The sequence below is a fragment of the Aquarana catesbeiana genome, linkage group LG10 (genome assembly GCF_042186555.1).
Source record: "Aquarana catesbeiana isolate 2022-GZ linkage group LG10, ASM4218655v1, whole genome shotgun sequence".
NCBI classification, from domain to species: domain Eukaryota; kingdom Metazoa; phylum Chordata; class Amphibia; order Anura; family Ranidae; genus Aquarana; species Aquarana catesbeiana.
Window position 1 is genome coordinate 22,244,236 of NC_133333.1, and position 13,420 is coordinate 22,257,655.

At 48.0% G+C, this 13,420-nt stretch overlaps 1 protein-coding gene across 2 annotated transcripts in view; it reads right to left on the minus strand.

The window, feature by feature from the left end:
* LOC141110443 (phospholipase A2 inhibitor and Ly6/PLAUR domain-containing protein-like) overlaps nucleotides 1–12,362 on the minus strand; it is a 74,587-nt gene extending 62,225 nt beyond the window's left edge. Inside the window, exons 1-2 of one of the 2 annotated variants that reach the window (XM_073601789.1) lie at nucleotides 12,118–12,362; nucleotides 4,276–4,436 (exon numbers count right to left, since the gene is read on the minus strand). In XM_073601789.1, coding sequence (XP_073457890.1) covers nucleotides 4,276–4,336 — 61 coding nt within the window. In that variant the 5' untranslated portion in view covers nucleotides 4,337–4,436; nucleotides 12,118–12,362. The remainder of the gene's footprint in view (nucleotides 1–4,275; nucleotides 4,437–12,117) is intronic. The other variant, XM_073601790.1, reaches the window with a different exon arrangement.
* Between the last annotated feature and the right edge of the window lie 1,058 nt (nucleotides 12,363–13,420).

Below are 13,420 nucleotides of genomic sequence, written 5' to 3' on the forward strand. Positions count from 1 at the left end.
AAGTGGAGTTACCCTTTAAATTCAGAATGACAGAATAAGTCCAGTTGAATGTGAATGTGAATTACTTCTCTCGATCCACTTGAGCTCCGGAAGGTTTTACCCCCTTCATGACCAAGACGTTTTTTGTTTTTCGGCACTGCGCTACTTTAACTGTTAATTGGACGGTCATGCAACACTGTATCTGTATGAAATTTATTTAAAAAAATTCACACAAATAAAGCTTTCTTTTGGTGGTATTTTATCACCACTGGGTTTTTTTATTTATTTTTTTTATTATATAAACATAAAAGACAGAGCATTTTGAAAAAAAAAATATATATTTTTTGTACTTGATATAAAAACATATTCAATTAAACCATTTAAAATAAATAAAAATTCTTCATTACATTTAGGCCAAAATGTTTTTTTTTACATGTCTTTGGTAAAAAAAAAAAAAAAATCCCAATAAGTGTATTTTAATTGGTTTGCATGAAAGTTATAATGCCTACAAACAGTATAGTATATTTTTTTTATACTACTAATGGTGGTGATTAGTGACTTATAGTGGGACTGTGATAGTGAAGCGGACAGTCTGACACTAACTGACACTTATTTGGTAGCTGACTAACTGCTGCTCACATCTCCAGTGACACTAATACAGTGATCAGCACTAATAATATACACTGTCACTGTACTAATGACACTGGCTGGGAAGGGGTTAACATCTAGTGGCAATCAAGGGGTTACTTGTCCGCCTAACAATGTGTAACGTGTGCTGCTTTTTTCTACAGATCGATTTGTTTCTTTTCCCTGCTTTGCAGGGAAAATAAACAAAGTGATCTTTCCCTCTATACAGAGCCCTGTCTTGATTGTCAACACAGGGCTGTGATTTGTCACAGCCAATCAGCTGGTCCCCTGCCATGAATTATAGGCCAGGATCTGCTGACAAACTCCCACTGTGTCAAATCACAGGCGGGTGTGTGTGTGTGTAGGGGGGGGGGGGGCACACATGCTCAAAGCCCAGAAACAGGCAGAGACATCCAGGTACGTTGTTGTGCCTGTAGGAGCCACCCCATCACATTAAATGTACTACAACAGGTCACCAAGTGGCTATATCAGTGTTTCTCAAACTATGAAAAATCTCAAGTCACCCCAGTCTATAATGCAAAGTCTTTTGATTCCAGCAGTGTGGATGAGAAAGGTGGAAGAAATTTGGAGGAGGTCTTATGGAGGAGGACTGCCATCTTTTCCTGAATGCTGGGGGCAACCCTGCATGCTGCCTGCCCTGGATTAGAATCATGCAATACAATGGTATGGTGACCACCATCGCCATATCAACAAATGACACCATGGGGGAGATTTACTAAAATTAGAGAGTGCAAAATCAGGTGCAGCATAGATTTGCATAGATACCAATCAGCTTCCAGGTTTTATCGTCAAAGCTTAAAGTGGTTCTAAAGGCAGAAGGTTTTATACATTAATGCATTCTATACATTAAGATTAAAAGCCTTCTGTGTGCAGCCCCTTTCAGCCCCCCTAATACTTACCTGAGGTCCCTCTCTGTCCAGCAATGTCCACGAGTGTCTCAGCTGTCCGAGATTCTCCCTCCTGATTGGCTGAGACACAGCAGCTGTGGCATTGGCTGCCGCTGCTGTCAATCTAAGTCAGTTAGCCAATCAGGGGAGAAAATGGGTGGGGCCAGGTCGGGGCTCCGTGTCTGAATGGACACAGGGAGCTGTGACTGGGCTCGGGTGCCCCCATAGCAAGCTGCTTGCTATGGGAGCACTAAATAGGAGGGAGGGGCCAGGATCACAGAAGAGGGACCCAAGAAGAGGAGGATCTGGGCTGCTCTGTGCAAAATCACTGCAACAGAGGAGGTAATTATAACATGTATGTTATTTTTATAGGAAAAAAAAATAAACTTTACAATCACTTTAATTGAAGAAGCTGAAGTTAGAAGCTGATCGGTTATCATGCACAGATGCACTAGATTCTGAGTGCTCCAGTTTTAGTAAATCTCCCCCATGTGCCCTTGCCTAGATAGTCATTGGTTCTTATGGTGCTGGTGGCAGGAGCCCTCGCACCATAGCAACTTATGGGGCTGATCCAGGGCAAATTAGGTCCTGTGCTTATGGCCCCCTGGGTGAACCCAGGCAGCACCCTAGTTGAGAATTACTGCTCTATACTATGACCTCAATAAACACAAATGTTTACAGACATACTATCATTGTTCATATTGCTGGCACACAGATGATAAAAGAGTGTTTTCTATCTGATTTTGTGCCGTTTGATTTTTTTTTTTTGCACAAGGATGTACCGTAGACAAATTTCTATTTGTGCCCTCAGGGTTAAGCTACTTGGCTTTCAGTTTGAACAGGTGAAAACAGGTAATGGAGTATATGGGTTATTACTACAGGTGCATGAAACTCACATCTCATCTAGAATGTTCATCCAGGAAGTCTCAGGAATGTATCTTTACAGGTTCATTCATTGTCATTTACTGACAAACGAAACTTGATCTTTTTTTCCTGTAAATGTCACTTTTTTCTGTCGCACAACCTACAGCAAGAATGAAAAAAAATTTGCATAGAATCTCTTCCAAAATAAATACCAGAACCTTTGAGTCTGGTATGGATTTTAAGGGGGTACTTCACAAAAAAAATGCATGAAGTCCCACCAAGAATCCACATCAGACCCTTGATCCAAGTATGCAGCCTGGCTGGCCAGGGAATAGAGGGGGAAAAATGAGTGTAAGGCCCCCCTCCTCAACCACATCAGGCCACATATCCTCAACATAGTGAGGTGCCTTGCCAGGGGGTCCCCTGGGCAAAGCACCTTGTACCCATGTTGATGAGGACAAGGTACTGTTCCCACAATCCTTGTCCGGTGGTTGTGGGCCTCTGTGGGAAGGGGCCTCATTGGAATTTGGAAGCCCCCTTTAAAAGGGGGGCCTCCAACCCCCCCCCCTTACATGAATGAGTATGGAGTACATAGTACCCTTTAAAAATGAATGTATCCTAGAAATTAAAACACACGCACATTTGACAAGTCCTTTATTCGAAAAATGTAAATCCATCGCCAATTATGCTTTCCGCCAGCCAACCACTCACCCAACGGTGACACCAGCTGAAAGACAGCTCTCCAATATGTCATCGGCTATTTAAGGGAAGGGGTGGGGATAGTGGTGACATAAATATATGAAACCAAATATGGCATTAATCATTCTTGGTCAATGTCTTTACCCAATTATTGCTCATTTCTTAATGGGATGTGTAGTTCCGCAACAGCTGGAGGGCAGTAGTTTGAAGATCCCTGAGCTTGGGTGTTCAGATGCACTTCCAATCCCAGAAAGCTGTCACATGTAACGGGCTGATCTTTTGTGACAGAGGCATGCCCTACAGCCACACGTATATAGGGGGTCAGGTAATGCCTTGGTTGCAAATGATTGGCCCATTACATATGACTGCTTCCTGGCTGACTTTGCTACATGGGTTCAGAAGAGCATCCAAGCTCTACTCTAGCGGTGACCTACCTTGTAGGTATAGTCTATGGAAAAGGCTCTCAAGCATATCAGATATGGTGCCCAGAGAGCTGGCTCATAGAATTGTCAACATAGATAGATAAGTCAGTGCTAGCATCAAGCTAAGTGTTAGCATGCTCGCCTGTTGGACAACATAGGGGATGGGAATAGTAAAGAGTAGTTACAATTGACGAATAAAAGTCCATATAGTTCATGCAATAACACTTGGAGAGGCAGCCCAGTTAAAAGTAAGAAGCAACTTCTGGAACAGCTGGAGATAAAGCACAGGCGCCAATCTAAATATACTATAATGCCCCGTACACACGGTCGGACTTTGTTCGGACATTCCGACAACAAAATCCTAGGATTTTTTCTGACGGATGTTGGCTCAAATTTGTCTTGCATACACACGGTCACACAAAGTTGTCGGAAAATCCGATCGTTCTGAATGCGGTGACGTAAAACACGTACGTCGGGACTATAAACGGGGCAGTGGCCAATAGCTTTCATCTCTTTATTTATTCTGAGCATTTTGTCCGTCGGATTTGTGTACACACGATCGGAATTTCCGACAACGGATTTTGTTGTCGGAAAATTTTATCTCCTGCTCTCCAACTTTGTGTGTCGGAAAATCCGATGGAAAATGTCCGATGGAGCCCACACGCGGTCGGAATTTCCGACAACATGCTCCGATCGGACATTTTCCATCGGAAAATCCGACCGTGTGTACGGGGCATTAGAGTAAATTTAATACACAAATGGGTTTATGTACTCACAAAATTGAAGTAACAAAAGGCTTTGGGCACAAATTGCAGGGTGTCCATGAAGAGGGTACATCCGGGAGGCTTCTCACTGGTTTCTCAGAGCGGGCCGCGCTGGTGGTTGCCGACACTTCCTAGATCTGAAACGTACAGGGAGCCAGGAGATGACGTCACTTCTGGAACGAGAAGAACCAATAGGCGACGTGTTTATGGAGCATGCACTCTTTCTTTAGGCCAATTCTGCTTCTATGTGTAGCACCCTCGAGTGTGCTACTAGTGTCAGTGTAGGCAAATTCATGTTTTGACTCGTAGTTAATTTGAGTTTAAACACCAGGTACACCTGGTTAGTTGACCATTGGTCAATTAGATCTTAAGATACAGTCCCAGGTGGTCCTACCCTCTGATCGTGACAATGCCGCTCTCCCAGCCTGACCTGTGTGAGATGTTTGTGACAGCCTCAGCTAATGCTACTCCACTGATCACGCTTCTGTCCCGTCCACCAGTGTTTAGTCATAGAGGTCCCCACCTCTATGACTAAGCCTTGGTGGGTGGGGTGAAACATGTCAGTGCGTGGTCGATGAAGTAGTGCTGCCTGAGTCCATTACAAACATCTCACCAGGGCCATCTTTAAGGCGGGGCAAATGGGCCAGCTGCCATTGGCCCTGTCATTGTTGTGGGGCCCGCATCTTAACAATTGACCCCTGTCACATATTGCAGCTGTAGCTGAAAGGAAAGGGAAGCATTGATCGGAGGTGTCCATGCCGGCCAGTGGAGCTGGCCAAGTGTAAAGACACACTGACAAGCAGTGGCAGAGAACGGAGGAGTAAGGGAGAATCGCATAGTGGAGACAATGATATTCCTAAGACAGCAAAGATAAGGAAAGTCAGTGGTGTGAAAGTTACAATCTAAAATGAACTTGGCTGAACTGACCTTTGCTTGCTATTGCTAGGAATGCATGTTTTGTGATTAGCAATCTGAATTTTCCAATTTGACCTGCTGAATTGAACTTTCACTGCTTTAGCTACTAAAGTCACTTATCTCTGCTTCTCTGCTTGCTATGCTCATTGACATTACTGTTATGAATGTAATCCTGGTCGCCTTAATTAGCCCCATCTTTTCTGCCACATGCTAAATTCTGCTGCAATGCAAGACAACGCTTCTACTCGGGCAAGGGGACTGCTGTGTTAGTTTGTAGCATAATCTATCTAGCAATCAATCAGTGAGCAGTAATTATGTGAAGTAACCTCTAGCAATCAATTAGTTAACAGTATTGATGTGCAGTAATCTACAGCAACCAATCAGCAAGCAGTAATGATGTGCAGTAACCTCTAACAAGCAATCAGTGAGTGGTAATTATGTGTAGTAACATCTAGCAACCAATCATTAAGTGGTAATGATGAGCAGTAAACTCTAGCAACCAGTGAGCAGTATTATGTGCAGTAACCTCTATTAACAATCAGTGAGCGGTAATGATGTGCAGTAACCTCTAGCAATCAATGGGTGAGCAGTAATTATGTGCATTAACCTCTAGGAACCAATCAGTGGTAATGGTGTGCAATAACCTCTAGCAACCAATCAGTGTGTGGGAGCAGTATGGAATTGCAGTAACCTCTAGCAACCAATGGGTGAGCAATAATGATGTACCGTAACCTCTAGCAACCAATCAGCGAGTGGTAATGATGTGCAGTAACCTCATGCAATTAATCAGTAAGAGGAAGTGGCGAAGATGTGCAGTAACCTCTAGCAACCAATGAGTGAGCAGTAATGATGTGCAGTATCCTCTAGCAACCAACTAGTGAGCAGTAAGGATGTTCATAACCTCTAGCAACCAATGGGTGAGCGTTAATGGTGTGTAGTAACCTCTAGCAATTAATGGGTGAGTGGTAAGAATGTGCAGTAACCTGTTTGGACAGGGTTCAATCAATATTAAGTTCAGTTGAATTTGACTTCTTACTACTCTCTATACCAGCATGTCTCAACCCTTTTCACTTGTGGCACCCTTAAGGTGGATGTAAACCCACTCTCATCCTTTCTAAACTACTGCCATAGTGGTTATCTATAAGAATATACATGCCTTCTGCATGTATCCTTACCTGTCAAATGTCTCCCCTCTGCCTGTTATGAGATCAGAAATACTGCAGATTCTGTGGGTGGGTCTGTTGTAAGGAGCTCGTGGATGAAGTTGTGATGTCAGTACACTCCCCGCCCATCTCTACAATCCCCTTGTCAACATGCATTTTCTCCTGTGTATTTCTTACACTGAACTTCTGCTATGATCACTAACATCCAGTCAAAACCCAGAAAAGTCACCACATGACCCCAGCATGCCCAATCATGCTGAGGTGTGGAGCAGCCAATCCTGGGAGAGCTGGAGAAGAAAGGAGGAGGGGATCTGAAGTACACAGAAAGCCTCTCCCAGGCTCCTGCATGAGATATGTAAATCACCTGTCACTCACAGCAAGGGGGAAGAACTAACTCCTATTTCTCTTTTTGTCAGTTTTTATCTCACCGAAAAAAGTTAAGAGGATTGCCCAGAGCTGGATTAACTCTTTGTAGCAAGACTGGGCACAGATGACATGAAATCCTATACTGTACATCGGCGTGCGGCGGTCCGGAAGTGGTCAATTCATTTTTTTTTCGGGTTTACATCCACTTTAAAAAGTATAGAAAGTCTTGAGTCACCCCAGCCTAAAATGTAACAAAACGGAAATGATACTTATCAATGGGAAACCTGAGCCTGTGATGATGCACACAAGCTTTTTATTAAAATGAACTACATAAAAGAAACCCCCATTACATCAGAGGTCTTACCCAGTGCTGTATTTATAAGGGGGAAAAAGGGACAACTGCCCTGGGCCCACTGGACAGAATGGGAAAAACAATATAAAAAAAAATTATAATAATAATATAAAATATATAATAAAAAATGACTCTTTTAATAAATGTATCTTGGGAAGTAATATTTTGCTGCCATCATCTGTAAAAGTTTTTAATCTGGACTGATATATTGTATAATTTTAAAAAAAAAGTTTTGGCAGCTCAAGAGAACCACACAAAAAGTGCTTACACTCTTAAAGAAGGTAGCCTATGACTTCATGTGTGCATGCAAGCGTGACCTCACAATGATGTTGTGTCATGCATTTTGAGAATGTGTAACAATCATTTGGAATGAAATCCAACTCTGTGTATGAGGGGTCCCCTGAACTCGAAATCCCCTTTTCCCCCTCCAAGGACTAAACCTGGTCCCTGTCTGCCCATCACATCAGAGGCCTCCGCTTACACAACAAGAGCCCTTCCCCCACAACGTCTGAGGAGCCCCATCACATCAGAGGCCCCCCTTGACGTTAGTGTCACCCCTTCAACTCAGATGCCCCCCCATCACATCAGAGTCCCCCTCCATATATATCGGCATCCCCCTGTGCATTAGTTCTCCCATCATGACTGAGTCCCCTCATCACATCACAGTCTTCCCATCATAGAACCCCCAATCACAGCGCTGGAGCCGCGATACCTGGAAGTAAACCCCGGGGAGATGTTGGCCGCCGGAGCGGTGAACGAGCACTAATGGGACCTGGAGGGGGTCTCTCCAATGCTCACAGAGAGGGCTTCTGTTAGAGAGTCTGTTAAAAAGAGCCCCCAGACATACTGCAGACATAGTACAAGAGATGGTCAGAGACTGCAGACATAGTACAGGAGATGGTCAGAGACTGCAGACATAGTACAGGAGATGGTCAGAGACTGCCGCTCACTAGTACAGCAGTGCGAGGAGGAGAGAGAGGGGGGGTCTAAGAGCCCGCGGCTGCTCTCTCTCCACTCAAACATGGGCACTCCGATCTCTGGCTGCTTCGCTCTCCTCCTCTGACAGGAGGAGGGATGGGCAGTAAACACAGAGAGCCCTCTTCCCGTTGATAACAGGGACGGCAGTGGCAAAGTCTCTCCTCCCCTGATCCGCTCCTGCATACCTCCCAACTTTAAAGTTGAGAATGAGGGACATTCTGGGGAGAGAGTGACCTGCGGCACGCACAGCTTATATCAAAGTCCCCATCAGAGTCCCTCCTTACATCAGGGTTCCCATCAGAGTCCCAGCACAGCAGGTGTCCACCATCAGAGTCCCCCCACAGCAGGTGTCCCCCATCAGAGCCCCCCCACAGTGGGTGTCCCCATCAGAGTCCCCCCAAAGCAGTTTTTCCACAGCAGGTATCCCCATCAGAGTCCCCCCACAGCAGTTTTTCCACAGCAGGTGTCCCCATCAGAGTCCCCCACAGCAGGTGTCCCCTAACAGCAGGTGTCCTCCCATCAGAGACCCCCACAGCAGGTGTCGCCCATCAGAGTCCCCCCACAGCAGGTGTCCCCCATCAGAGTCCCCCCACAGCAGTTTTTCCACCGCAGGTATCCCCCCATCAGAGCCCCCCACAGCAGGTGTCCCCCATCAGAGCCGCCCACAGCAGATGTCCCCCATCAGAGCCCCCCCACAGCAGGTGTCCCCCATCAGAGCCCCCCCACAGTGGGTGTCCCCATCAGAGTCCCCCCAAAGCAGTTTTTCCACAGCAGGTATCCCCATCAGAGTCCCCCCACAGCAGTTTTTCCACAGCAGGTGTCCCCATCAGAGTCCCCCACAGCAGGTGTCCCCTAACAGCAGGTGTCCTCCCATCAGAGACCCTCACAGCAGGTGTCGCCCATCAGAGTCCCCCCACAGCAGGTGTCCCCCATCAGAGTCCCCCCACAGCAGTTTTTCCACCGCAGGTATCCCCCCATCAGAGCCCCCCACAGCAGGTGTCCCCCATCAGAGCCGCCCACAGCAGATGTCCCCCATCAGAGCCCCCCCACAGCAGGTGTCCCCCATCAGAGTCCCCCCCACAGCAGGTGTCCCCCTCACAGCAGGTGTCCCCCATCAGTGTCCCCCCCACAGCAGGTGTCCCCAATCAGAGCCCCCTCACAGCAGGTGTCCCCCATCAGAGCCCCCCACAGCAGGTGTCCACCATCAGAGCCCTCCCACAGCAGGTGTCCCCATCAGAGCTCCCCCACAGCTGGTGTCCCCTAACAGCAGGTGTGTCCCCATCAGAGCCCCCCCCACAGCAGGTGTCCCCCATCAGAATCCCCCCACAGCAGGTGTCCCCCATCAGAGTCCCCCCACAGCAGTTTTTCCACAGCAGGTGTCCCCCCATCAGAGCCCCCCCACAGCAGGTGTCCCCCATCAGAGCCCCCACACAGCAGATGTCCCCCATCAGAGCCCCCCACAGTAGGTGTCCCCCATCAGAGCCCCCCACAGCAGGTGTCCACCATCAGAGCCCCCCCACAGCAGGTGTCCCCCATCAGAGCCCCCCCACAGCAGGTGTCCCTCTTTCAGAGTCCCCCCACAGCAGTTTTTCCACAGCAGGTGTCCCCATCAGAGTCCCCCACAGCAGGTGTCCCCTAACAGCAGGTGTCCCCCCATCAGAGACCCCCACAGCAGGTATCGCCCATCAGAGTCCCCCCACAGCAGGTGTCCCCCATCAGAGTCCCCCCACAGCAGTTTTTCCACCGCAGGTATCCCCCCATCAGAGCCCCCCACAGCAGGTGTCCCCCATCAGAGCCGCCCACAGCAGATGTCCCCCATCAGAGCCCCCCACAGCAGGTGTCCCCCATCAGAGTCCCCCCCACAGCAGGTGTCCCCCTCACAGCAGGTGTCCCCCGTCAGAGTCCCCCCCACAGCAGGTGTCCCCCATCAGAGCCCCCTCACAGCAGGTGTCCCCCATCAGAGCCCCCACAGCAGATGTCCCCCATCAGAGCCCCCCACAGTAGGTGTCCCCCATCAGAGCCCCCCACAGCAGGTGTCCACCATCAGAGCCCCCCCACAGCAGGTGTCCCCCATCAGAGCCCCCCCACAGCAGGTGTCCCTCCTTCAGAGTCCCCCCACAGCAGGTGTCCCCCTCACAGCAGGTGTCCCCTGTCAGAGTCCCCCCACAGCAGGTGTCCCCATCAGAGCCCCCCACAGCAGGTGTCCCCTATCAGAGCACCCCACAGCAGGTGTCCACCATCAGAGCCCCCCCCCACAGCAGGTGTCCCCATCAGAGCCCCCCTCAGCAGGTGTCCCCCATCAGAGCCCCCCACAGCAGGTGTCCCCCATCAGAGCCCCCCCAGCAGGTGTCCCCCATCAGATCCCCCCCACAACAGGTGTCCCCTATCAGAACCCCCCCAGCAGCAGGTGTCCCCCACAGCAGGTGTCCCTCCATCAGAGCCCCCCCACAGCAAGTGTCCCTCCTTCAGAGCCCCCCCACAGCAGGTGTCCCCCATCAGAGTCCCCCCCACAGCAGGTGTCCCCCCCACAGCAGGTGTCCCCCGTCAGAGTCCCCCCCACAGCAGGTGTCCCCCATCAGAGCCCCCCACAGCAGGTGTCCCATATCAGAGCCCCCCACAGCAGGTGTTCCCATCAGAGCCCCCCACAACTGTTGTCCCCCCACAGCAGGTGTCCCCCGTCAGAGCCCCCCCACAGCAGGTGTCCCCAAACAGCAGGTGTCCCTCCATCAGAGCCCCCCACAGCAGGTGTCCCTCCATCAGAGCCCCCCCACAGCAGGTGTCCCTCCATCAGAGCCCCCCCACAGCAGGTGTCCCTCCATCAGAGCCCCCCCCAGCAGGTGTCCTTCCACCAGAGCCCCCCCCCACAGCAGGTGTCCCCAAACAGCAGGTGTCCCTCCATCATAGCCCCCCACAGCAGGTGTCCCTCCATCAGAGCCCCCCCCACAGCAGGTGTCCCTCCATCAGAGCCCCCCCACACAGCAGGTGTCCCCCATCAGAGCCCCCCCCACAGCAGGTGTCCCCATTCAGTACCTGTCCAATAGATCCCTGCTCGGGCGCACTGGGAGCAGAAGCACGTTGCAGGGGGGGCAGGGCATACGTGGCATCTTTGGTTACTAGGAGGGCGGCACTCGGAGAGCATTTCTGGGAGTGCATGCGATGATTGGCAGCAGCTCCGGCCAACCCAGAAGCCTCTCATCACACCGCCTATGGGAGAAGAGCCGACACACGCAGAGGGGGCGGGGCAGACAAGAGACTCCACGTGCACCGGACTGCGTTACCCAGCACGGACTCCGGGGACAGCGGGAGCGGTATGCGCTCTTGTCAGTTGCCGGCAGATCCGCCTTCACCTCTGGACACAGACGAGGAAGAGGGAGGGGAGCACTCTGGAGCTTCGGCGCCCCCATCTCTGCGGCACCCGGGTGTGGAGCACCCCGTGCACCCGCCTAGGATCGGCCCTACTACAGTGTCCTCCAACACTGTAGATAGGTTTTTGTATGCAGGGATTTTTTTAATCAGAGAATAGGTGCAGGTACTCGAAAACTGAGTAACTACAAATATGGACTTTACAAGCACCACTTTAAAATAAAAGCATATAATTTTTTTCAAAATAATTTTTTAATAATATTAAAAAGGGTGTAACGTGGATAATCCACGCTACCCCCAAAAGTAATGATGCTAATACAAAAGTATGTTGGTATCAAACCAGTAAAGTGACGGTGCTGCAACTAAAAAACTGGAATATTCAGCTCAAAAACGTGTGTAACATAAGTTTAGATGCGCAACCAAAAAAGTGAACAAACAAATATGTGCAACCAAAGGAGCAAATGATTATGTGCAAGTGCCAAATAGCAAATAAGCAAATAAATGCAAAGAAAAAATATCACAGCTAGTGTAAATGAATGAATGGAAGAAATAAAAACGTCCATATATTGTGTCATTCAATATACGGTAACTCCATTCGGTATGAGTCCTTCAATAAAAACTTCAATAAGAGGGCAGACAGTTCCTTCCACGGTATATCCCCACAGAACAGCCAAACAATAATGAGCCAAGGATAATAAATGCCAGATGGCCGCTTACCAAATCTGTGGGATCTCTATTACAGAGATCAAAAGGGTATATGCAGGAGGGATCGTTCAGGCAGGGGGGGCTGATTCACTCATCCATCGAGATCCTCTCCTCCACTGGCAAGTTCAAATGCTACAGTGTACTCCATAGCACCTGTTCCAAAAGGATGCACTCATGGAATATTGTTATGAAAAGAAGAGAGAGGGCTTCATAATGCAGTAGGTTTAAAACAGCATTTCCTTTATTCCGTGTCATGGACAACTGACATCTAAAAAGCACTAGCAGACAATGCAAAACGAGATATACAGCTCCGGCTTGAGCCAGCCAGCTGGTATGTGGTGAGGTCAGGTCCTAAGGCTCCACCCAACACTGCGTTTCTCCATACTAGGTATCAACAGGAAAAGGAGGCTAGGACTGGACGTCACACACCACAAAATATATATACCTGGGCAAGAACATGACACCGGAAACTAGACTGGAAGACCATTTCTCATTCTGTCACCGATGTGAGCGGAACAAAAGAAAGGAAATAACCCCCACAATCAGTAATGTACCACATTACTGATAAGGACAAGGGTATCCCATGCTCCTAGCCATATCAAATACTAAAATCCTATATACAATCCGCATATCATATACATAATTGCAGCAAAAATTCACTTTTTAAAATTCATATAAAAATCATATAAAAATTCGTATAAAAATTCTTATAGAGAAATTACTCAAAAGTAATAAACAGATAAATACATTTACCTTTAGGCTACACCTAACCCCACATATTAGGTGATCCCAAAAATAAAAAACAACATGTTCCAGCATATATCTTTATGTCGATTCTAGCAACGCCATATGCCTACAGATCGCTGGTTGTCCGTATATATCTGGCACACAAGAAATGCTTGTGGGGAACAAATAAGAACCCCGCATGTGGTATGCCTCCATGCCTTATTGAATTGTAAGTGGCAGCAAAGTACCAAGATTAAAACAATAAACACAAAATATATGTGGGATAGATACAAATACACCCACATATCATTTACATTGTATTGAAGAAGGGATTCAAGGGCAGTAGAAAAACAAACAATACTCAACTCTAATGTGGAATACGAATGAACTCAATGGGACAATAGTCCTTCCCATGCCTCAATAATTAAAAATTAAGAAGTTCTTCATATCCCATGTGTGTAATGGTGATATATATGCATATAAAATAAATATAAATCCATATAAAATAAGAAAAATTTATTTTACTGAAGCAATGATTGAAACAAATATTTTTGTGTCTTTATATTATATGTTCCCAAAAAAATATAAT